The sequence below is a fragment of the Leopardus geoffroyi genome, chromosome B4 (genome assembly GCF_018350155.1).
Source record: "Leopardus geoffroyi isolate Oge1 chromosome B4, O.geoffroyi_Oge1_pat1.0, whole genome shotgun sequence".
Classification (NCBI taxonomy): domain Eukaryota; kingdom Metazoa; phylum Chordata; class Mammalia; order Carnivora; family Felidae; genus Leopardus; species Leopardus geoffroyi.
The window spans coordinates 51,770,940-51,798,046 of record NC_059341.1 but is presented as its reverse complement, the minus strand read 5'-3'; the positions used below and the strand labels follow the sequence as shown (position 1 = coordinate 51,798,046).

At 35.1% G+C, this 27,107-nt stretch overlaps 1 protein-coding gene across 4 annotated transcripts in view; it reads right to left on the bottom strand.

Annotated features, from left to right (window-relative positions):
• Window positions 1-7,491: 7,491 nt before the first annotated feature.
• The window catches only part of PIK3C2G (phosphatidylinositol-4-phosphate 3-kinase catalytic subunit type 2 gamma), a 355,657-nt gene continuing 336,041 nt past the window's right edge, over window positions 7,492-27,107 (bottom strand). For all 4 annotated transcript variants that reach the window (XM_045463665.1, XM_045463664.1, XM_045463668.1 and 1 more), the window contains 2 exons: window positions 17,091-17,216; window positions 7,492-8,071 (listed from right to left, as the gene is read on the bottom strand). In XM_045463665.1, coding sequence (XP_045319621.1) covers window positions 7,919-8,071; window positions 17,091-17,216 — 279 coding nt within the window. In that variant the 3' untranslated portion in view covers window positions 7,492-7,918. The remainder of the gene's footprint in view (window positions 8,072-17,090; window positions 17,217-27,107) is intronic.

The window sequence follows — 27,107 nt, the reverse complement described above, 5'->3', positions numbered from 1 at the left end:
AAAATTGACCTTTGAATTTAGCTGTATGAGTCAGTAGAGATCTTGACCAAAGTAGTTATAGTGAAGTGTTAGGGGCAAATAGCTCCTTGGAAAGAATCTGAGAAAAGAATGCAAGCAGAGAAACTGGACACAGAGTAGAGACAACTGTTCTGAAGAGTTTTGCTACAAAGAGGCACAGGGCAATAGGTAAATATTTAAAAGAGGAAGGAGGGTCCTGTTAAGTTTTTTATTATGGTTGTAACATCATGTAACCATGTAACATCATGATTGTATGCTGAAGAGAATTATCCCCAGTAGCAAATAAAGAAATGAAGCTTTTGAACAGAAGAGAATTCCAGTAATGTTTGTGAGTACATAAGAGGGGTTGGGATCAAATGTACAAGTTGAGAGGTTGATTTTGTGTAGGAGTGTGGATAGTTCTCCTATGGTAATAGGTCAGAAGGTGAAATATAGGTCTGCTAGGTGGGTAGATGCTGTGGTGGAATCTGCAGAGGTCTTTTGACCGATTCCAATTTCTTTTTTAAAAGTATATTTATTTATTTTGACAGAGAGAGAGAGAGAGAGAGAGAGAGAGAGAGAGAGAGAGAAAGAGAGGGGCACAAAGAGAGAGGAAGAGAGATAGAATCCCAAGCAGGCGCTGCACTGTTTGGAGCTTAAACCACTGAACCTTGAGATCGTGACCAGAGTCGAAACCAAGAGTTGGACTCTGAACTGACTGAGCCACCCAGGCGCCCCTGACTGATTCTAATTTCTAAGTGAAGTAGGAAACATCAACTTGAAGAGAGCACTTAGGGTAGAAGGTGCTAGGGTTTCAGCAGAGAGAAGAGCTTATAAGCATTGTCTAGCAGAAACAGAGAGTGAAGGGACCTGGAACATATGGAGTAATTGCCCAGCAGTACTGATGGCTTACTTGACTTGGATGATCATATATTTTATTGTTTTGTTTTTTTAAAAAATTCTATTTATTTTTTAAATTCACGTTAGTTAACATACAGTATAGTCTTGGCTTCAGGAGTAGAACCCAGTGATTCATCTCATACATATGACATCCAGTTCTCGTCCTGAAAAGTGCCCTCCTTAATTCCCATCACCCATTTAACCCATCCCCCCACCCACCTCTCCTCCAGCAACCCTCAGTTCTCTGTATTTAAGAGTCTCTTACGGTTTGCCTCCATCCCTGTTTTTATCTTATTTTTCCTTCCCTTCCCCTGTTCATCTGTTGTGTTTATCAAATTCCACATATGAGTGAAATTTTGAATGGGATCACATCAACCCATACCAGGCGCTCAAATATTTTCTTCTTTTAGTTTTTATTTTAATTCCAGTTATTAATATACAGTATTATATTTGTTTCAGGTGTACAGTATAGTGATTCAACACTTCCATAAACCATGCAATGCTCATCATGACAGGGTTCTACTTAATCCCCATCACCTATTTAACCCATTCCCAATCCTCTCCTCTCTGGTAACCATTTTCTTCTCTATAATTGAGTCTGTTTCTTTATTTGTCTGTCTCTCTCACTTTTTCCACCCTTTTTCCTGTTTGTTTTGTTTCTTAAGTTCCACATATGAGTGAAATCATGTAGAATTTTGTCTTTCACTGACTGACTTAATTTAGCTTAGCATTATACTCTCCAATTCCATCCATGTCATTGTAAATGGCAAGATTTCATTCTTTTTTATGACTGAATATGTGTATATGTATGAATATACATACACATGTATATATATACATACACATGTGTATATTATGTATATTACATACATAACACATGTATGATTCCATTATATATGTGTTACATCTCCTTTATCCAATCATCAGTTGGTGAGCACTTTGGCTGCTTCCATATCTTGGCTATTGTAAATAATGATGCTGTAAATCTAGAGGTGCTGTATCCCTTTGGATTAGTGTTTTTGTATTCTTTGGGTAAATACCCAGGAGTCAATTGCTGGATCTTAGGGTAGTTCTATTTTTAACTTTTTGAGGAATCTCCACAAAAAAATACTGTTTTCCACAGTGGCTACACCAGACTGCATTCCCACCAACAGTGAATGAGTGCTCCTTTTTCTCCAAAAACACCTGTTGTTTTTATGCTGTTGACTTTAGCTATTCTGACAGGTATGAGGTGATATTGCAGTTTTGATTTGTATTTCCCTGATGATAAGTGATGAACATCTTTCCATGTGTCTGTTGCCCATCTGTAAGTTTTCTTTAGAGAAATTCGTGACTTTTGCCCAATTTTTAATTTGATTATTTGTTTTTTGGGTGTTGAGTTTTATAAGTTTTTTATGTATTTTGGATAGTAACCCCTTATTGGATATGTCATTTGCAAATACCTTCCCCCATTCTGTAGGTTGCTTTTTGGTTTTGTTGATTCTTTCCTTCACTGTGCAGAAGCTTTTTATTTTGATATAATCCCAATAGTTTGTTCTTGCTTCTGTCTCCCTTGCCTCAGGAGACATATCTAGTAAGAAGCTGTCACGACTGATGTCAAAGAGATTACTGCCTGAGTTTTTTTCTAGGATTTTTATGGTTTCAGGTCTCACATTTAGGTCTTCAATCCATTTTTAGTTTATTTTTGTGTATGGTGTATTAAAGTGGTCCAGTTTCTTTCTTTTGCATGTTGCTGTCCAGTTTTTCCAACACTATTTGCTGAAGAGACTGTCCTTTTCCCATTAGATATTCTTTCCTGCTTTGCTGAAGATAAATTGACCATATAGTTGTGCATTCATTTCTGGGTTTGCTATTCTGTTCTATTGATCCATGTTTCTACTTTTTTGCCAGTACCATATTGTGTTGGTGACTACAGCTTTGTAATATAACTTGAAGTCTGGAATTGTGATGCCTTCAGCTTTGTTTTTCCTTTTCAAGATTACCTTGGCTGTTTGAGGTCTTTTGTGGTACCATCCAAATTTTAGGATTGTTTCTTCTAGCGCTGTGAAGAATGTTGGTGGTATTTTTGATAGCGGTTGTATTAAATATGTAGATTGCTTTGGGTACTATAGACATTTTAACAATATTTGTTCTTCCAGTACATGAGCATGGAATGTCTTTCCATTTCTTTGTGTCTTCTTCCATTTCTTTTATCAGTGTTTTATAGTTTTCAGAGTACAGGTCTTTTACCTCTTTTATCAGGTTTATTCCTAGGTATTTCATGTTTTTTGGTGCAATTGTAAATGGGATTGATTCCTTGATTTCTCTTTCTGCTGCTTTATTATTGGCATGTAGAAATGCATCAGATTTCCATACATTGATTTTGTATCCTGCAACTTTACTGAATGTATTTACCAGTTCTAGAAGTTTTTTGGTGGAGTCTTTGGGTTTTTTATATAGAGTATCATGTCAACTGCAAAGAGTGAAAGTTTTACTTCTTCATTACTGATTTGAATGTCTTGTATTTCTTTTTGTTGCCTGATTACTGTGGCTAGGGCTTCCACTACTGTGTTGAGTAAAAGTGGTAAGAGTGGGCATCCTTGTCTTGTTCCTGACCTTAGAGGAAAAGCTCTCAGGTTTTCCTCATTGAAGATGGTGTTAGTTGTGGGTTTTTCATAAATGGCCTTTATTTTGTTGAGGTATGTTCCCTCTGAACCTACTTTATTGAGAATTTTTATTATGAGTGATGTTATACTTTGTCAAATGCTTTATCTGCATCTATTGAAATGATCATGTGGTTCTTAAACTTTCTCTTATTGATGTGATATATCACGTTAATGATTTGTGAATATTAAACCACCCTTGCAACCCAGGAATAAATCTCACTTGATCATGCCAAGTGATTTTTTAAAATGTATTGTTGGATTTAGTTTGCTAGTATTTTGTTGAGGATTTTTGCATCTATGTTCATAAGGGATATTGGCCTGTAGTTCTCTTTTTTAGTGGCGTCTTTATCTGGTTTTGGAATCAGGGTAACGCTGGCCTCATAGAATGAATTTGAAAGTGTTCCTTCCATTTATATTTTTTGTAACAGTTTGAGAAGAATAGGTATTAACTCTTCTTTAAACATTTGGTAGAATTCCTCTTGAAGCCATCTAATCCTGAACTTTTGTTTATTGGGAGTTTTTTTGATTACTGGTTCAATTACTTTGCTGGTTATCAATCTGTTCAAATTCTCTATTTCTTCCTGTTTCAATTTGGGTAGTGTATATGTTTCTAGGAATTTATTCATTTCTTCTAGGTTGACAAATTTGTTGGCATAATGTTTTTCATAATATTCTCTTATAGTTGTTTGTATTTCTGTGGTGTTGGTAGTTACTTCTCTCTCATTTGTGATTTCATTTATTTGAGTCCTTTCTCAACTTTCATAAGTTTATCAATTTTATTGATTTTTTTTTCAAAGCAGCAGCAGCTGGTTTCATTGACCTATTTTTTTTTTTTTTTTTGCTTCTAAATCCTTTATTTCTGCTCTAATCTTTATTATTTTTTTCTTCTGATTTTAGGTTTTGTTTGTTGTTATTTTTGTAGTTCTTTTAGGTGTAAGGTTAGGTTGTTTATTTGAGATTTTTTTTGCTTCTTGAGGTAGGCCTGCATTGCTATAAACTTCTCTCTTAGTACCACTTTTGCTGCGTCCCAAAGGTTTTTGATCATTGTGTTTTCATTTTCATTTGTTTCCATATAGTTTTTTTATTTCTTTTTTAAATTTCCTGGTTGACCCATTTATTATTTAGTAGTATTTAATCTCCACATATTTGTGGTTTTTCAGATTTTTTTCGTGTAGTTGACTTCTAGTTTCATAGCATTGTTGTCAGAAAAGATGCATGGTATGATTTCAATCTTCTTGAATTTGTTGAAGCTTATTTTATATTTTTATGTGATCTATTTTGGAGACTATTACACGTGCACTTGAATGTATGTTCTGCTGTTTGAGGATGGAATGTTCTGCATATATCTGTTAAATCCATATATTCCAGTGTGTCATTCAAAGCCATTGTTTCCTTGTATTTCTATTTAGATGATCTATCTGTTGATGTTAGGTGTTAAAGTCCTCTCCTATTATTCTATTATTATGTATTAGTTCCTTTATGTTTGTTATTAATTATTTTATATATTTGGATGCTCCTCAATTGGTTGCACATATATTTACAATTATTATATCTTCTTGTTAAATTGTCCCCTTTATCATTATATACTGTCCTTCTTTGTCTCTTGTTACAGTCTTTGTTTTAAAGTCTATTTTGTCTGATATAAGTATTGCTACTCTGGCTTTATTTTGATCTCCATTTGCATGATAAATGTATATCCATCCCCTCACTTTCAATCCGCAGGTGTCTTTATATCTAAAATGAATTTCTTATAGGCAACATATAGGTGGGTCTTGTTTTTTTTTTATCCATTTTGTCACCCTATGTCTTTTTATTGGAGTGTTTAGTTCATTTACATTCAAAGTAATTATTGATAGATACATAGTTTTGTCATTTTATTATTTGTTTTATGGTCGTTTCTGAAGATTTTCTCTGATCTTTTCTTGTCTTCCTCTCTTTCATGGTTTGCTTATTTTCTTTAATTTTATATTTGGATTTATTTCTGTTTATTCTTGCACATTTATTAGTAGTTTTTGATATATGGTTGCTATTAGGTTTGTATATAGCCTCTTCTGCACATAGCTGTCTATATTAAGTAGATGGTTGTTTAAGTTTGAACCCATTCTTTACTCCTTTTCTCCCCATGCTTTAGGCATATGTTGTTATATTTTATATCCTTTTGTTTTGTGAGTTTCATGACTGAATTTTTACAGAAATATTCATTTTTACTGCTTTTGTGTTTCCTACCTTGATACTGTCACTGTTGGTCTCCTACTCAGAGTCTCCTTTAATATTCCTTGTAGGGCTGGTTTAGTGGTCACGAGCTTCTTTAGCTTTTGTTTGTCTAGGAAACTATCTCTTCTTCTATTCTGAATAGTAACCTTGTTGGAGAAAATATTTTTGGCTGCAGATTTTTCCCCTTCAGCTCTTTGAATATATCATGCCACTCCTTTCTAGTTTACAAAGTTTCTTTTGAAAAAATCTCCTGCTAGCTTTCTGGATTTTCCCTTGTAAGTTACTGTCTTCCTTTGTCTTGTTGCTTTAAAAATTTTGTTTATCACTATTTTTTGCCACTTTAATTACAAATGTAATTTGTAATTACATGATGTGGGTCTGCTTTTGTTGATTTTGAGAGTTCTCTGTGCCTCCTGGATATGGATATCTGTTTCCTTCCCCAGATTAAGAAAGTTTTCAGCTATCATTTATTCAAATAAATTTCTGTTCCCCTCTCTCTGTCTTCTTGTGGGATTTCTATAATTTGAATGTTTTTACATTGGTGGTGTCACTGAGTTCCCTAAGCCTATTCTTACTTTGCATAATCTTTTCTGTCTTTTGTTTAGCTTGATTACTTTCCATTATTCTATCTTCTAGGTCACTAGGTCCTGTTCATTCCATCAAGCATGTTTCACTTTGTTTATTGAGCACTTTATCTCTACTATGTTTCTTATCTCTGTGTTAAGGGTCTCACTCATGTCTTCCACTTTTTTCTCAAGTCCAGTAAGTATCCTCATTATAATTGCTTTAAATTCTCTATTAGGCATGTTACTTATAGATATTTTGCTTAGATCTCTGGCTACAGCCTAGTCCTATTCTTTCATTTGGGATAAATTTCTTTGTCTTCTCATTTTGCCTGCCTTTCTGTGTCTGTTTCTCTGTGTTAAGAAGGTCAACTATGTTTTCTGCTCTTGAAAGTGACTTTACATTGACAAAGTCCTGGAGTCCCCTGCAGTGCAGTCCCTGTTCACCAGAACCTGGCACTTCAGGAGAGTATCCTACATGTGTTGCTTATGCCCTGCTGTTGTGTCAGAGTCACTTTTCCTTTCAGTGCGGTCATCTGCATTGACTTTCTGCCTGCTGTAGGCTGGCACTCAAATGTTTTCAATAAATAAATTTTACAGTCCTTTATGTGTTTACATGGTTGTGTAGATGACCATATCTAAGAGCTTAAATTACTTTTTTATTCGTTCACAGTGAAGCATTGAAAAAAAAGCAAGAATTTAACTTTTTTAAGTAATTTAAATGGCAAGGATAAAAAAAAAACCAACCTATTTTGTTCTCTTAAAGAATGTAGCATAGTGCTTTGAGTTGTACCTACTTTGTAGGTAGAAATCCGTAGGACTGTCTACTCAAGTCATGATGAGTACACAAGTAGCTTCAGAAGTAAGAGAAATTCTTGTTGTGCAAAGAGAAGAGGTTTTGATCAGAGGGGAGAGTTTCAGAGTTTGACATCGTGGAGTTAAGGGATAATGAAATTTAAAAATGTGATCATGCCTCTGGTTGGGTGAAATCCAATGATGATTAATTGATTGGCATAGAAAAAGGCAAGAAACTGCAAAGAAGTTTCTTCCAAAAATTGGATTTAAGAGTTTCAGGCATTTGTCCTTTGTTTTTCTGATAGAAAATAATACATCATTCTGCTGGAGCTTACTAATTCCATAAATAATTTGATAAATAGGATTATAAGTCAGTATGCAGGTATGTATATTTACTTCAAAGTTAAAAATCTGTTACAGATATACTTAGATCTTAAATTAATTGATGAGATTTATGGCCGTATTTCTTGGAAACTTCAGTCAGAGTGTTGCTTTTAACAGTAGGCACACAATTAAAAAATGTGAGCATGTGTTTGATTTAAAAGATATATTAAAATTAGGTGTTCTTTTATTTTACACAATAAATTGGCACTTTGTTAAGGAGAAAAGATTCTAAGAAAACAATGAAACACAAGTAGAGAATATATAACTCCAACAGACTAATTCTGATGTCTTTCTTTTGTGTGTCCTTGATACACTATGCTACCTTTGACAACAAAAATGTCCTGCTCTAGTGACAAAGAGGCCCAGAAGTGGAAAAAGATATAGGTAGTTACTGAATAATGCATTCATTGATAGAAATGGTCAAATTATACAGTTTCCTAGTGGATACCATTTTTCTTCATTGAGTGGGACAGTATAAAGTTGGATGTTAATTGCTCCCACAAATATGCTTTTGCTTTTCACAATAAGCATTAAAACATGTCCTTGGAGCTCTGTGACTTCATCATACACCACCTGAAAAGGGAATAATGAAAATATAAATCAGATATGCTTAAATGCACTTTTTAAAAAATATTGCTTTTAATAAAAATATTTAGCTGTTAATATCATTTAGCTTGCAATAGATATGTTAATGTAGGATCTTTCATTTCTAACTGTAATTCTGGAAAGCTAAAGGTTCTCTTAACATAATGGAGTTTAATGACAGAATATTTCTCTAAGAAGCTTAGAATTTATTCTGATTCCATTAATAATTGTCCATCCCAAATTTAATATGACTGTAAATTATTCTCTAGGAGGAAATTTAAATACATCACCTTTTAACTGTCCTTGAATTTATTGTGCCACATGGGACCTTGAACATTATCTTTCTTTGTTGAAGACTAATGAGGAGAGCAGGCCAATCTCCATGATTTCCTTGTGTTAATTTAGTGCAGTACAACAATATTTCCTTCTACATGGGAAGAATTAATTCTATGCTAACTTTATTTAAAATTGTTTAATTTTTAATTATGAAAACACATGCTTATTAAATAAAATATGGATGAAACAAAAAAAGGAAAATCTATATTTCTACCATTGGGAGATAATTACAGTTAATATTTTGATGTTTATTTTGTTTTCTATATATAATTACTTTTTAAGAACTGAGCTGTAATTATGCTGTATGTACAGTTTTGTGTCTTGCTCTTTTTCACTTGCTAGTCATATAACTAGTTTCTAAAAAGGGATCTGTTCAACTGTGTGTTATAATTTCCAGGAAGTAAATCATGGGCATTACCACTGGGTGCCTACAGTAGGAAAGAAACTTCAGAAGTGTAGTACTATCAAGAAATTAGTTACCCATCATAAAGGGAGGGGAGACCTGTGTATAAACCCAACATGGTTGCCAGGGAAACTCCTCAGAACACATTTAGAAAAGGAGTTTCATATGCTACTACAAACTTGCTTGCTTTTTATAGCCAAGCTACAAGATAGAAATAAAGTGTTCTCTATATGTACAAAAAAGAAGCAGAGGAAACAACTTGAGGGGGAAACCCTTTCAGTCAGTTGGGAGGTCTCCTCAGTGTATATAGATATGGTTTCTGGTCCATCACATTGCATGTGTCTACCATTTATGAACCCATGAAGTTATTGATGAAGTTCCATTCAAGAGCCATCTTTTAGCTGTTCTGAACAATGATTTCCTTATCAAATAAACAATTCAATCAAGGGACATGAGATGTGATATAACAGGTTAATCCAGTCTACCCTGCTTCATGTGACAGCTCCTGGCTACCTCCTCTTCTAGAATCCTATTCTCATTCCAAACAGAATATTATCTTTTCAGTTTCTTAGGACTGCTGATTCAGGTTATTCCATTTCACTTATTGAATTCCCCTGAGATAGTAAAGGAGTTTAAGCGCTGCCTTAAAAATCTCAAAACGCTATTACATTAATTATTCTTCATTACCAGCAATGGGATGCCCAGCATAGACTCTGTGAGCCACATCTCCTCCTGAACTCTTATCTTTCCAGGACTATAGAGTAAGCTCCTTTTCTTTTTCTCCACAGTGGCTATTTTGAACTGTTTAAACTATCTTCCATTTTCCTCTCCACAATACTTTCAGCAGATAAACTCATTTATTTTACAGAGAAAATAGATGAAGGGGCCCTTAAAGTGTGACTGTATGTGAAATAGAAAAATGGAATAAACCTAACTATTAGGGCTTTGCAAAAGTCTGGCTTAAGAACTCTGTGAATCAAATAAATAAGCTCTAAAGATACAAATTTCTATGACATAATAATTTGTATGCATTTATGGTCACCTATATATTTTTTCATTTGCATAATAATGTGATAATAATATTTGCCTTTTAGCACTGTGGGGAGAATAAGTGAGATAATGAATGTAAGCCTTACAACAAAGCCTGGTACCTATTGAACACTAATAAATTATAGCTGAGAAAGATCCATCAAATACACAAAAAGGAACAGCTGTTTCTTGCTATTTTGCATTAGTTAACTGGAGAAAACAGTTCCAGACAGAATTGAGCCTCCCTGGTATTTGGCAAGTTGAAATTCTCAAAAAATGACTTTAAGAATTAATTGCCTTTCTGGTTAAAATACAAACATTTGAACTCTAGAGGTTACACCCTGTGCTTCATTAGGCAAAAAGTTATTTCCTTAAAAGTAACTCAAGTTTTATAAACATGCAATCATTATACATCATAGATAATATAGATCTATTTTAATTGCTTTACTGTATCCATAACATTGTTAAAAAAAAAAAAGCACTCTTATTTGTTGTGATGAGCACTGGGTGATGTATAGAAGTGTTGAATGTTATACGCCAGAAACTAATATTACTCTGTATGTAAGTGGAGTTAAATAAAAACTTAAAAAATAAAGAAAAAAATAAACACTCTATTCTTACCGCGCAATGACTAATTAGTGGGTAATGCTAGAGAAGTATGCAGATGATTATATTCTTTGAGACTTTTTCACCAAATGATTTAATATGAATATTCTGTCTTCACATAAACAGAACCAAAATGCACAGCTCTTTCCATTTAACTTTATGATACTTTTTACTTGTAGACATGAGCCAGGTCTTCATTGCCTTCTGACAAATACTGAATTCGTAGGCTTTAAATTATCGCATCAAACAGAAAAAAACCTTGTTTAGGGTAATTAATATCTGTTAATTTGTATACAAGCACTCACCATATATTATTTGCCCTGAGGGCATAGTAAATAATTCTGAAGTGTATTTAGTGTGACTTCAGTGGAAGAACAAGAACATGGAAACCAAAATGTGTCTAGTACTGGTGGTAAGGGGAGCAAGGAGGCAGGATAATGAAAAGGAGAGTTCAAAATAAGTGAGAACAGGAAAACTCTGTGGGTGTGGGAGGAAGGGATCAACGGCATAACTTAGTGGGGTCGGTATGAGTTTAGGAATCAGGCAGTTTTGGACTTGAAAACTAGTAGCTGGACCCTGGTCGAAATGTTTGACATCAAGGTCTCAATGTCTTCATTTACAAATCGAGTTTTCATCATGTTATGAATATCAAACGAGAGGATGTTACAGATAACCATAGCTATGACTTACTGAGTGTACCATACACTTACTGCTATGCTAGATAATCATTCACATTCCGCAAGATATTTTAAGATCTGTGAAACATGTAGAATGTTCCTGTTCTGTTCTAATTTCCCCTTTATACTTTATAACAGAATAGTACTTAAGAAAGGAATACAACGTACAATATGCATTGGCTATAACGATATAATTATGCCCTAAAATATGATCTGTTTTTCTAATGAATCATTGCAAAAAATGATGGTTTTTAACCACATGCCAAAGGTAACAGAGTGAAAAAGATCAAGGGCATTAGCGCCAGGATCCCAGCTCTGTGTCTTAAAAGCTGAAGGGCAGTTTTGTGAGCATGCTTACTGCCAGCCCCACCCACCTCCAGTCCAGTCATGTCTACAACAGGGATCTATACATGATAGGGATTTTCAGGGAGACTGCTGGCAAAGTCTGTTGGGAATCACTCTGGGAAGTGTCAAATAGACAAGTTTGGCCCTGTATCAAAGAAAGTTTAGTATCTAAAGGGTGGATATAAAAGGGACCCTTGGCAGTGTCCCTGACCCAGCCTTTCTCGGTCTGGGTATTAGGGGGAAAGAGAGAACTACGAATAAAAATGGAAATAATTATTTTCATGAAAACCTTTGTAAGACATTGGTGATGCAATGTAATATGCACTTTGTATTCCTTTAAGAGATTTATATAAAAAGGGGAGTGAGGTCATTCTCTCCCACTTCCCAGAACATTGCGTGGCTTCGGCAGTTTAAGAAATCCCAGCCATACTGAGTGGTTGATGTAGCAGTATTTGGGAAGCAAAGCAGGGGACAAGTTAAAAACGAGGTGGATGCCATGTGATAATTTTCTGGGCTTCCGAGAAAACATATGTAAATAGTTGCTGAGGGTGCCCAGAAATATTTGAGGGGTTTGGCACAGAGATGAGGCCTCCAGCAGCACAGTAGAGGGTAAGAGAAAGTAAAACCAGAGTTAAAACCGGTGTACTTTTTTTGGCATTTCTTATAACTATTCTTGTATTGATATAAGACACAGAACAAAATGGGAGAAAAATTAAAATGTTGTCTTCTTTTTATTCTCATCGCTTTCTAAATTCAACCAGCTTCCCCACCGAACTTGTTTATATGGTGATCATTACTATTAAAATAGTCACTTATCCACATATTAATTAACATTTCTGCTTATCTGAGTTATGTAGAAATCAGAGTGTACTAGGCATGGACTATGGACTATTGTTGAAATAATTTTAAAAGTTTCCAAACAATTTTAAAAGTGTTTAAAATTTATAAACCGTGTGTCCAAGCTACAAGTACTGGCTGACAAAAAAAGCATTGCAGTGATTTCTAATCAATGGGCCACGAATGTGGGAGGACCCAGAATTATTGCAAGCCATCAGAAAACTTAGGGAAATAATAAGCAATATAAAATAATCTCCATGCATGTGTATTTACTATTTAAAAATATTGCTTTAAAATATTGCTTGAAATAAATAAAACACAAGGTAATTTAAACTCCTGAATTGTCAGTGGCTTTTTGTCCGTATGTCCCTCCTTGGCTTACAAATGCTGAAGTATAGCATTAAGTCTAGAGAAATTTCTTGATATTGATGTAGGGGGTCTTGTACTGAAAACATATGGAAACAAATGATCTACCATTGGGAGAGTATATCTCTAGCTGCTGATATCATGATAAATAATAAAATTTCAGAAGATCTTTCCTTACTAAATTATATGTACAAATATATATGCATTTTTACACATCCATATAAAGCATCACTTATAAAACTACCCCAAATATTAAATTCCATAAATCTTTTTAGAAATGGCTAAATTTTAAAGATACTAAAAAAAACAAAAAACAGAAAGGTATTTCCTTTGCCCTTAAGAAATTTACAATATACTAGAAGAAAAAAAAGCATGTAGAACTAAGTAAAAGATGGGAAGTGTGGCATAAGAGTCTAGGAGGGAGTAGTTCCCAGAATCCACATTTGAGGTAAGCTTCAAAGTTGACAGAGAAGAGCAGAAAGGGTGAAGGGAACGAGCTCCATCACAGAGGTCCTAAGGATTGTTCAGGGAATGACAAGCTGTCTTATGTGACCTGACAATAGGATTTGGTGTGACGAAATAAAAGGTAATGAGCACACATATATTCCTGACCTATTTTTTTTAAGTTTATTCATTAATTTTGAGAGAGAGAGAAAGCACAAGTCAGGAAGGGGCAGAGAGAGAAGGAGAGAAAGAGAATCCTAAGCAGGTGCTGCACTTTCATAGGAGCCCGACACAGGGCTTGAACCCACAAACCATGAGGTCATGATCTTAGTTGAAGTTGGATGCTTAACTGGCTGAGCATGAGGCTCAAACACATGAACTGTGAGAAATCATGACCTGGGCTGAAATCAAATGCTTAACCGACTGAGCCATCCAGGAGCCCCTGACTTATTTTTGACAAAGTTACAAAGACATTTGGTGGATTGCTTTTTCAATAAATGATGCTTGAGTAATTGGCATTCATAGGTTAAAAAACAACAACAACAACAACAACAAAATGAACTCCAACATAAACCCCATACTTCATTCAAAAATTAACTCACAATAAATAATGGGCTTAAATATAAAATGTAAAACTAGAAAACAGGAAAACTAGAAGAGAAAATATTTAGGACTAGTGCTAGGTGAAGAGTTCTTAGATTTGCCACCACATATGCAGCCAAAAAAGGAAAAATTGATAACTTGTACAAAATCAAAATTAAAACTTTTAATTTGAAAGACCCTGAGAAGAGGATGAAAAGTAGTCATGGAAGACAGGTAGAAAATATTTGCAAGCCACTTATTTGACAAAGGACTACTATCCATAATATATAAAGAACTCTCAAAACTCAGCAGCAAAAATACAAACTACTCAATTAGCAAATGAGCAAAGACATGCAGAAACCTATCACTAAAGAGGATGGTAAATAGGCACATCACAAGAAGTTCAGCATCATTAGTTATTAGGTAAGTGCAAATTAAAACCACAATGAGGCACACTCAATACCTATCAAAAGGACTAAAATTAAAAAATAGCTGGCATAGATGCAGAGAAAACTGGATGCATTACTGGTAGGAGTATAAAATGGTATAGAAAAAGAGTATGGCAAGTTCTTTCTTTTTTTTTTAAACCTAATATGCCATTACCATATATTCCAGTAATTACATCTTGAGCAGTTATCTCAACTTATGTTTGCACTGAAACCTATTCGTCAATGTTCACAATAGCTTTGTTTGCAATAGCCCAAGCCAAAAATAACCCAGATGTCCTTTAATGGGTGAACAGTTAAGAAAAATGTTATACTTCCATACCATGACTACTACTCAGTGGTGAAAAGAAAAAAAAACTATTGAGACATGCAGCTACTTGGGTAGATTGCTAGGGCATTATGGTGAGAGAAAAATGTTAGTCTCAAAGTGTTACAAACTGCATGATTCCATTTATATAACATTTGAAATAACAAAATTATAAAGATGGTGAGATTACTAGTAGACAGTGATGGGGGAGTGGGCATTAGAGTGAGGGATGTGTCTGTGGCTATAATAGAGTAGCACCAAGGGTCTTTGTGATGGAACTGTTCTGGACCTTGATGGGGTGATGGTCACACAAATTTATACATGTGATAAAAATGCATAGAACCAATTGGAATGAAAATAAAAATGCATAGAACTAAATACAACAAAATGCATAAGAACACATGTAAAACTGGCAAAATCTCAATAAGGTCAGTGAATTGTAATCAATGTCAGTTTCCTGGTTGTGATACTGTACTCTAGTCATGCAAAATGTTACCATTGGGAGAGAGTAGCAAAAGGTTATTTGAATTCTCTCTGTATTATTTCTTCCAACTGCATGTGAATTTACAATGATCTCAAAACAATTTTTTTTAGTTTATTTATTGAGAGAGAGAGAGAACAAGTGTGCAGAGGAGGGGCAGAGAGAGAGAGTGGGAGAGAGAGAATACCAAACAGGCTCTGCACCATCAGTACTGAGCTCGATGTGGGGATTGAACCCACAAACTGTAAGATCATGACCTGAGGGGAACCAAGAGTCAGATGCCCAACCAACTGAGCCACCCAGGTACCCCAAACAATCTTTTTAAAAGTATATAGGGATGATACATAATCCATGAGGCAATGAGGAACTTTCAAAAGAAATTTAAATAGTAGAAAAAATAAATATGACTGGTTTTTGAAAGACACCTTAGGTAGAAATGTGAATGATTTGATTGAAAAACACAAGAGGCAGATAGGAGGCTATTCTATAGTAGCCAAAGTCACAGGGACCTCAAACAAAGAAGCAGTGATGGGGCAGACAGAAGGTGATGGGTTTAAGAGGCAGGTGGCTGTACATATAAAAAACTTTTTTTTTTCCAACGTATATTTATTTTTGGGACAGAGAGAGACAGAGCATGAACGGGGGAGGGGCAGAGAGAGAGGGAGACACAGAATCGGAAACAGGCTCCAGGCTCCGAGCCATCAGCCCAGAGCCTGACGCGGGGCTCGAACTCACGGACCGCGAGATCGTGACCTGGCTGAAGTCAGACGCTTAACCGACTGCGCCACCCAGGCGCCCCTATAAAAAACTTTTAAAATGACAAAACTTGGGGATTAGTTGGAAAAGTGAGTGAGAGAGAGGGAAGTGTCATTAGAAGATATCTTTTTAGATGGGAAACAGAGGAGGGAACTCTGGTTTAAAAGTGCCTAGGAGACATTCAAATGGAGCTCTTTAGTAATCAGGCAGAAGTACAGAAGGTCAAAAATTTAAGGCAGAAGCCAAGGCTTGAGGAATAGATGCAGATGCAACTTACAGAGAGGTGTTAAATGAAAATTTTTAGGTATATAAGATAATTTTGAGACCGTATCTATCAAGAGGAAATGAGGGTAGATCATGGAACAGCAAACAATATTTTTCAGAGGAAGAATGGCAAAGAACAAAATTAAATGAGTGGTTAGAGAAGATGGAGAGAGTTCAGAAGAGGTAAGACTCAAGCAAAAGGGGGGTGTCAAAAAGAGGGTGCAGTTGGCAGCGTGGCTGTAGAAATGTTCAGGAGAGTAGAGCCTAAGGGTTCATTAGGCTCATTGAGCAATTAGGAGTCTACTGATGTCACTCTTAATAAAGCAGCATCTTTAAATTCAAAATCCACACTGCAAAGGATTAAAGAATGAAAAGGAAATGATGAAGTGAGAGCAGGAAATGTGAGTTACTTTTGCAAAAGTTTGGAGGCAATAGGGAGGGAAAGAAAATGTGGGTGCTTTAGAAAGGCTGAGTTCAGGAGTTTGTTTTGTTTTTTTAAAATTTCTGACCTAACCAGTGGATGAAGTAGCCTTAAGAAAGGCAAACAAATTAACATCCGAGCAAGGTACAGAGGAGATGAGAAGGGATGGAGTCAGGAGAATAAATGTGGGGTTTGCCTCAGAAAGAAGTTAAGGGTTTGGATATTCAAATTGTGAAATACACATGAATTAGAGAGCTATATATAATATAAATTAATTTTATTGGTGGTTTGTACTTGTTTATTGTTTTTCATATTTTCAAAGGAGATTTTATGAAGTTTATTGTTATACACAAGATATACTATGATAAAGTTATTAGGTAAAGAAAACCAGGTAAGGGAAAATGAGGTTAGAGAAAATAAGATGAAGTCAGGGATAATGTTAGGCAAAACAAACGCCATCGTGGGCTCTTGCTGGAGGATAGCCAAAATTTGAAAATTGGTTCATAAATGCTTTGAAAGCAGAATCTGTATTTTCCAGTTCCCATAGCATCGAGAATAGTGATCAGCGCACAGTGGCTATTTTGTGAAATGTCTTGCCTTTATGGAATAATGCTTCCAATTACTGCACATTTTCCATATTTGGTTGTTAAGCTGAAAAATGGTAAGAAAAATACAAAGCGACCGGACAAGAGATGAATCATACTTACAATTTCATTATAAGTGGGGTCGGTACATTTTGGAACAGATTTTGTTTTCCTCCTACGAACTTCACTGGGATATGGTAAAAGATAAAATTCAACATGTGCACTGGGCGCAGAGCCATCTGGGAGATGCTGCAAAGGAAAATGGTTATAAATATTAATGCGTGTTGCTATCAAAGAAAACAAATACAGAGCTACTAAATATCGAGACCAAAGGCAGGATCAAAATTTATTACAGTACTGTTTACCAGAAAATAGAACAATCAAAAGAAATTCATCATTGCTCAAAAATATTCCCAAAGCACAGTGTAAAAGAGTAAAATCATCGATCTTAAATTAAGTGTTGTGTCAGAGAACTATATTTAAAAGCTTATTAAATGCAATTTACTTTAGTTTTTTATGGTAGAAAATAAATTTGCAGTTCTGACAGAAATGGTCAAGAGATAAATATAAACCACAGGCAGAGATAGGAATTAAGTGCCTCAGGATACTGTCCACCACTTGAAAATTAAAAAATGCAAGTTTAACACATAAAATAAAATGTAGCATTTAATGATAAGTATATGCATATTATGTAATATCACATTTTAAAGCAGAATGTAATTAATATACCAGTTAGACCTGCAACTTTAATATAGTTAAAAGATTTTAAGATAGTTATGATAATTTTATTATAAATTACCCTAAAATATATTGGATAACCCCTTTCAAACTATATTCTTTATTATTATTATTATTTTTTGTTTTGTTTTGTTTTGAGAGAGAGAAATATAGATTGAGATGGGAAGGGTCAGAGAGAGAGGGAGACACAATCCCAGGCAGGCTCCACACCCTCAGTGCAAAGCCCAATGCCGGGCTTGAACTCACAATCTGTGAGATCATGACCTGAGCCAAAATCAAGAGTTGCATGTGTAACTAACTGAGCCACCCAGGCACCCCTCAAACTGTGTTCTATGAAGTCTCTAAAGTTGCCTAAAATACTGCCTGATGGGTAGATTAATGTTGTTAAATATCTAGATCTTTGGACCCCCTGTCCCCAGGTTGTCCTAAGTGGCCTCCCAACTTCCTCCCTTCCCAGCTTCCCCATTCTGGCTGCAGAACTTCTCTCCTTCTTCTTTTCCACCTTTCCTTATTATGGATATTTTTATTTCTTAATAGTCATTTGAGGAATAAGTCCATTGTTTCAAAAATTTGGAAACCACCAAACTTCAAAGAAATGTGTTTCACCTTAATCATCTTGACCAAATGGAGAATAAATCATACTAGAACTCCAAATATCTAGTTTGATAAATGTTAGTTTGATAAATGTGTAATTTATATTTAAAAAGGATGATTTAAAAGTCTAATTTGAGGGGCGCCTGGGTGGCGCAGTCGGTTAAGCGTCCGACGTCAGCCAGGTCACGATCTCGCGGTCTGTGAGTTCGAGCCCCGCGTCGGGCTCTGGGCTGATGGCTCAGAGCCTGGAGCCTGTTTCCAATTCTGTGTCTCCCTCTCTCTCTGCCCCTCCCCCGTTCATGCTCTGTCTCTCTCTGTCCCAAAAATAAATAAACGTTGAAAAAAAAATTTTTAATAAAAGTCTAATTTGAGAAATTAAATTCTTATTTGGTTGACTATATTCTAAATATTAAGTTGGTAGTTTTCAACAAATACATTTTACTGTTCTGAATCACAATGACATTTATATGTTAACATCTAGTGACCCAATGTCATTAGCTTTAGTTGTATATCTTTCTTTGGCACTCAAAAAAAACATAGTGGAAAGTAAGAAAATATGATATATATTATAATAGTACTAATTTTTACTCAGTTCTAATTTACAGGGTGAAAATTACATTAGGAAAATTTTGTACTTTATTATTACTCACAAATTAGATATAATACATCTGGATACACCATATGTCAGAATGCTAAGGTTGTCAAAATTGCTACTTCAGGTAGAGCTCAAGGTTTCTTTCCTCCATTGAAAACCTCCTCCAGGATAAAAATCTCTGAAATGTTTCAATGGGATAATGGAATCTTCGGTGATGCAGAAAGGAATTGCTATTAATATTTGAGAGAGTGCTTTTACTTTTTTTGATTTGGTGTGGTTTGATTTGGTAAGAAGGATGAAGGGAGAGTAATGTTTTGCCTTGTAATTCTCTCTTGTCTGCCATGGTGTTTGAGGATACTGCACCTATAATCACTGTATGCTCCAGCTTAGTGGTTAGAATCATGGTTCTGAAAATGGACTTTTTGATTGCAATCTGGGCCCCCAAATTTGCCAGCTATGTGGCTTTTGGCAGGCCTCTTAACTTTTCAGTGGATCTGTTTCCTAACCTGTTGAAGGAGGATAAAGGTGATATACGTCTTATAGCATTTAAAAGACAAACCATGTAATGTGAAATAGAGTAAGACCTGATAAATGTTTGGTACTATTTTTATTTTCTATAAATTAAATTTAAATTAAACATAAATATACTATATGCACTGATTGGACAAGATATCCCTAATGTACTATGACATTTATGAGCAGAGTTCTTAACCTTGGCACTATTGACATTTGGGCCACATAATCCTTTGTTGTAGGAGGTTGTTCTGTGCATTGCAGATATTTTAACAGCATCACTGACCTCTACCCACCAGATTCCAATAGCACCATCCTTCCAGACATTGCTAAATATCATTTGGGGGACCAAATTAACCCTAACTAAGAACCGTTTAGATGAATCCCAAATAAAGAATCTCTAGTTCATCCTTAGAATCCAAGCCTAGTGACCTGTGAATATTTCCATCCGGATATCTTCTTGGCACACTTATATAAAATCTAACCAAAATCTGTTGTCTATCCTTCCTTACACTCCCAAACAAAATTTTCGAGGTTGTTAAAGCTATGTTAAAATAATACCATTTATTTTCTCTAGGGTCTCCCTTGTTACTGATTTTCAAATCCAAGTGTAGCGAGATCAATATCCTCTGTTTGCCCAAGTACATCCGCCACCACAGATCTTTATTTCCTAACTTATTGTAACTAGATTTTAATGACTTTTTTGGCCCAGTCTTTCCACTTCTTTCCTTCATTCATTCCATATATCAATGTTGTAATTAACTTTCCTGTAAAGCTGCTTTGATCATGTTCCTTCTCGGGGCATTCAAGATTTTCCCCCATTGCCTGAAGAATAAACTCCCAATCACAGATGGGGAAAGATATTTTGCATACCAGATTTCACCAAGCATTTAGCAACTAAAGGTTTGGCTTTCTGTTTCCAAGTTAATGTCCTTGACAAGGTCCTTGAATATCCTGAAGGTTTTAGGATAATAGAACAGAACAGGTTTCAATTTAAAATCGGAAGTGCATTAGATCTGAACACCAGTGGACTTAGTATATCCTTAATAGCTTTCAATGCAGACATTGATTTCTCAGGTCTTTCAGAGATTCTTTTTGTTTTTGTTTTGTTTTGTTTTCCAAAGCAGCTGTCCTATCAATGTTATTATTATTTTTTCTTTCTTGTACTGTATCTTGATCCTTAAACATCACAGCTAATTTATTTAAAAAACTCTAGTTGTCTTCTTATCAGTACTTCTCATTTCACCCTTTGCCCAGATGTTTATATGAATTAAATTTAACTTTGTTTTAAAATATATTTTTTAATGTTTTTATTTATTTTTGAGACAGAGACAGAGCTTGAGCAGGGGAGGGGCAAAGAGAGAGGGAGGCACAGAATCTGAAGCAGGCTCTAGGCTCTGAGCTGCCAGCACAAAGCCCGACATGGGGCTTGAACTCACAGACTGTGAGATCATGACCTGAGCCAAAGTTGGACGCTTAACCGACTGAGCCACCCAGGTGCCCCTAAATTTAACTTTAAAAGTGATTAAATAACCTGTACTTGTCTAAATGCCTTAACCTAGGATTTTTACTCTGGTTGCAGTTTAGACCTTCACAAAGACTTAACACTTTTACCTGAAGAGTCATTAGGCTTGGAGGTTCAGAGTTCTTAGTCCGATGCTCAGTCTAAGCAATGAGAAGTTTCCTTGTATCGCCCAGAGGATTTTCATATTCCCAGTGGATTGAAGTCAGGCAGTGTTACTACCACTTTCTTCTAGAATTCTGGCTAATATTGTTACTGTGCTAGAAGATGATGTAAATTCATCTAAAATTAATTTTTGTTAATCATCCTAACTCTGGATTCTATAGATCCTAGATTTTGCTAAAATATTTTCTTTACATTTTTAAAAGTTTTATGTATGTTATCTCCCTTATGACATTAAAATTCCTTAAAAAGGAAACCCACGCCTTGCTGTTTTACACTTCCTCCACATTTCCCTAGGGCTTCGCTCCATTGGTTACTCTACTACTCTACTACCCTAACCCTACCCTCAGTTCCTTCATTCTAATCTTTTAATATGTCTCTGAATCTCCAATGAAAAATGTAAAATCCTCCCTTGAGATTTGGCTTCCCTTTACATTATTCTTTTCTTCCCTTTCATAGGTATGCCTTTCTTTCATAGCATTCCTAGAAATCCTGTCCCTAACACAGTGCTTGGCATATAGTGAATACTAAATAAATAGTTATCAAATGTCTGAATGGATGAGGTATATATTTTTAAAAAATTAATATTTATTTTTGAGAGAGAGAGAGAGAGACAGAGTGCAAGCAGGTGAGGGGTAAAGAGAGAGGGAGACAGAATCACAAGCAGTCTCCAGGCTCTGAGCTGTCAGCACAGAGCCCAGGGCAGGGCTGGAATTTGTGAACTGTGAGATCATGACCTGAGCCAAAGTTGGATGCTCATCCGACTGGGCCACCCAGGTGCCCTTGCACACAACATTTAAAATGGACACCTGGGTGGCTCAGTCAGTTAAGTATCCAACTCTTGATTTCATCTGGGTCATGATCTCACAGTTTGTGAGTTTGAGCCCCGTGTCTGGCTCTGGGCAGGCAGCATGGAGCCTGCTTGGGATTCTGTCTCTCCATCTCTCTCCGCCCTACCTTACTCTCTCTCTCTCTCTCTCTCTCTCTCAAAATAAACAAACGTCAAAAAAAAAATGGCTTTCAATGTAGGGCACCTGAGTCACTCAGTCAGTTAGGCATCTGAATCTTGATTTTGGCTCAGGTCATGATCTCAGGGTCATGATCTTATTGTCGTGAGATCCAGCCCCATGTTGAGCCCTAGGTCAGGCTCAGTGCTGGGTGTGGAGCCCACTTGATTCTCTCTCTCCTTCTGCCTCTCCACTGCTTGTGTTGTCTCTGTAAATAAATGAGTAAGTAAGTAAATAAATAAAATGGTTTTCAATGGTAGTTCTCTTGTCTCTGTGGTCAAAGAATAAAACTATATTGAAAAATGGTTAATTTATCAAAATTCAGGAAAAAAAAGTAACCAGTAGCATGTTGGTATAAAAAGAAAGCACAATATAAACCATTTATTAAGTAAATAAAACCATTTCACATTGTAGGGTATGACAACCACCCTTTAGTATTTTCATAGAAGTGTATGAGGAAGAGACTTATTTTTCATGTATAGTAATAATAATCATAATAGCTATCACATAATGAGTATTTGCTTTATTTAAAACACTCTCTTAAAAAACCTTGAGGGGCGCCTGGGTGGCCCAGTCGGTTACGCATCCGACTTTGTCTCAGGTAATGATCTCACCATCCGTGAGTTCAAGCCCCGCATTAGGCTCTGTGCTGACAGCTCAGAGCCTGGAGCCTGCCTTGGATTCTGTGTCTCCCTCTCTCTCTGACCCTCCCCTGTTCATGCTCCGTCTCTCTCTGTCTCAAAAATAAATAAACATTAAAAAAAATTACAACAAAAACAAAAAACCTTGAGCCAGTATGATTGTCTTTATTTTATTGAAAAGATTTTATTAAAACTTATGCTCTTAACCATTACCCTATATATTAAGTCTCTACAAAGAATGCACAGGAAACTACCAGATTCAAATTAAGAGCTCTTCTACATCAAGTTTTATCAGAAATGTGATGAAGATAGATGGTTTAAAAATAACTTCTGTAGATTAATTCAAAGCTTAATTGTATTTAATAGGTTCTTATCTTTTTGATGAATAATTTATGAGAATTTTCCATCAAAATTTTTTTTAACTTAAATGTTTCCTATCATGTGATAATATAGGCTTTGGTAGAAATCAACTGCTGATGATTAAAATATGATAGGACTATCAAAACCTGAGGTCTATGCCAGAAACAAAATAACATAATAAAAAAGCATTTTCCTCCTCTATGTGCCTGCCAGATTGCAGTACTGAAACCCAGGCTAGCTACTATGAAGAGGGTCTTTTTATAAAATGACAATGCACAACAAAAATACAAAAGTACAATAAAAGTGCTTGTGATATGTGGTTTGCTCAGTGCTTTGGTTAAAGAAATAGTGAAATGATCTTTCTAATCTTTCTGTGTGTGTTCGTTAGTATAGAGTGGCATGATTTCAGGTCCTCATGAATTAAATTGGATAGTCTTCTGCTTCATTTCACACCAATTAAGACTTTAATAGAATTCTTGTCACTAATAGGTGATTTTCAGTAATTTTTTAAACAATCAATTCAAAAATCAAACTACCATGTGTCTAACACTTTGGATAGTCTATAAGAGGTCACAGAAAAGTGATTGAAACAGTTTTTACTTTCAAAGAAATGACAAACTCATGGGCATGATCATCTTATTACATACCTATTAAAGATTTTTCATCCTCAACTTGATGCAGTTAACAACTAGACAGAAGTCACAGTCTAGTAGATAGAAACACTTTTCTGACTCAATAAATAGGAATTGAATTGCTTTTAATAATGCAGAGTTTTAATTAGAGCTACAGACCAGACTTTGCTACTGAATTGTCTTGCAAAGTTTGGGAAGTTTTTCCATTTCTCAATCTTAATAACATATAAGAAGTAAGGCTTTAAACCTCATTTCTTTTTAACAATCTATTCAATGGAAAATGCTGAAGAATTGTTTATGAGTTAAGTGGTAATTAAACTTTTTCTTCTTTCTTTCTTTTTTTTTTTTTACAATTGCACTGAACCATTCTAAATGATTTCAAATCCTATAACCCTTAACTTCTATCCTCCAATGCTGAGAAAATTGTACAAATAAGAGACAGAGTACGTTTGTTAATGATAATTAAAGAACTGTGAAGAACAGATGAAACACTGGAAGATTAGATTTATGATATTATACTTGATAGTATGAAAGATTTTTTGCAAAAAAACCCAGAAACTAGTAATTCAGAGGGAAAGTAAAAGAGTTTTCTACTCGTATACCTCAAAAATGTGCCTTGATTTTGTCCTAGTAAACAGTTTTATCATGATTTAAATAAAGATATTGATATATGATGGACAGTTGTCAATAATTGGAGTGTTTTGGGCAGTATGTTTGATTAGATAATCAGGAATGAGCTGTGAAGGGGTGGAATGATGAACTATATCTAACAAGGTTAGAAACAAATAGACTCAATGCCAAGTTCTCCTTTTGGGCCTGAAAACTTCATTCTGAAAATCCAGGATATGAAACACTTGGCTTACGAACAGCACTTGGAAAAACTTTGCAAAAATTGTATGTGATTATTGGTTCAATATATCTATGAGCCAGAGATTGCTAGCTACAACCTACAGTATGGTCCTCTATCACCTGTCTGTCTGTCTGTCTATCATCATCATCTATCTTCATCTATCATATCTGTGTTTCATCTATCTATAGCAAATATACAAGAAACTTTAAATGTAAAGAGATGAAATGTTAAAGGTAAAAGGATGGAAAAGATATACTATGCCAACCTTAAAAGAAACCTGGAAAACATATAAATATCTGACAAAGTATATTTGACAGCAAAAAATACTACCATGAATAAAAAAGTTCATTTCATAATAAAGGAGTCAATTAATCAAGAAGACATAATCTTAAATGTTCATGTAACATTATACCAATGCACAATTATTGTTAAATGATTTTAACATCCCTCTCTTAATAATTCATAGAACTAGTATACAGAAAATCAGTAAGGCTATAGAGGAAAAAAAAATAGGGGGAAATGAGTATCTTGTAGGCAGCATATAATTGGATCATGTTTTTTTGTTTTGTTTTGTTTTGTTTTGTTTTGTTTTGTTTTACCCATCCAGCCACTCTATGCCTTTTGATTGGAGAATTTAAACCATTTACATGGAGAATAATTATTGACGGCTAAAGACTTAACTAATGTCATTAATTGTTTTCTGGCTGTTTTTTTAGTTCTATCATCCTTTTCTTCCTCTCTTGCTGCCTTCTTTTGTGAACTGATGATTTTATGTAGTGGTATGCTTTGTTTTCTCTTCCCGTCATCTTTTGTGAATTTACTGCAGGTTTTTGCTTTGTGGTTACCATGGGGCTTGCATAAAACATCTTAGGTTTACTAGTCTATATATGCTGATAAATTTACTTCAATCACATACAAAAACCCTACCCTTTATTCCCCCATTTTTTTTATGTTATTGAAGTCACAATTTACCCCTTTTATACTGTTTATTCATTAACAAATTTTTGTCACTGTAGTTATTGTTAATACTCTTGTCTTTTAACCTTTATACTAGAGTTAAATGGTTAGTAGTCCACCATATTACACTATTAGGATACTCTTACTTTGATTGTATACTTATTTTTGCCATGGGTTGTATATTTTCACATGTATTTATATTATCTGCTAGTATCATTTCATTTTAGCTTGAAAAATTCCTTTTAGCATTTCTTGTAAGGCAGGTCCAGCGGTGATGAACCCCTTCAGCTTTCATTTGTCGTTCAGCTTTTATTTGTCTGGAAAAGTCTTTATCCCTTCGTCATTTCTGAAGGACAGCTTTGCCAGGTAAAGTGTTCTTTGCTGGCATTTATTTTAGTTCACTACTTTGAATATATCATTCCATTCCCCCCTGGCCTATAAGGTTTTTGCTGAGAAATCTGCTGAAAACCTTATAGAAGTTTGCTTATAAGTTACAAGCTTTTTTCCCTTTTAAAATTCCCTCTTTGTCTTTGATTTTTGATAGTTTTTTTATAATGTATTTTGAAGAGGATCTCTTTAAGTAGAGTGTTTTGGGGAACCATGAGTTTCATGAACTTAGATATCCAAATATCCTTCCGGATTTGGAAAGTGCTCTATCATTATTTCTTTAAATATGCTTCCTGTCCCTTCTCCCTTTCTTCTTCTTCTGGAACTCCAATAATTCAGAGTTCTTGTTATGGTATTCTAAGATCACATAGGCTTTCTTCACTCTTTTTTTTTCATTTTCTTTTTCTTTTTTTGTTCTCTACTGACTGGGTAATTTCAAAGTTCATGTCCTCTATCTCACAGATTCTTCTTTTGCTTGATCCATTCTGTTGGTGATACTCTCTGTTGGATTTTTCTTTTCATTTATAATATTCATCAGTTCCAAAATTTGTTTGCTTCTTTTTATTTATTTTTTTATTTAAAAAAAAATTTTTTTTTTCAACGTTTATTTATTTTTGGGACAGAGAGAGACAGAGCATGAACGGGGGAGGGGCAGAGAGAGAGGGAGACACAGAATCGGAAACAGGCTCCAGGCTCTGAGCCATCAGCCCAGAGCCTGACGCGGGGCTTGAACTCACGGACCGCGAGATCGTGACCTGGCTGAAGTTGGACACTTAACCGACTGCGCCACCCAGGCGCCCCTGTTTGCTTCTTTTTAAAACATTTTTATCTCTCTGATAAACTCTCATTTTATTCATATATCATTTTCCTGATTTCGTTGAATTGTCTTTCCATGTTTTCTGTAGCTCACTGAGTTTCCTTTAAAAGTCTATTTGAATTCTTTATATCAAGCAAATCACATAATCTCCAGGTCTCTGAGTTTGGTTAGTAAAAGATTATTGTGATCCTTTGGTGGTGTCATGTTACCTTGATTTTTCATGTTCCTTGAAGTTTTGCATCGCTGTCTTCAAATTTGAAGTAGTTGTTACCTCCTCCAGTCTTTACTAACACCCCACTTCAAAGTGTTCAAACTTATCTTTTTCTTTTCCTTACAACAATGTGATGAAATGTCTCCTTTGCAAA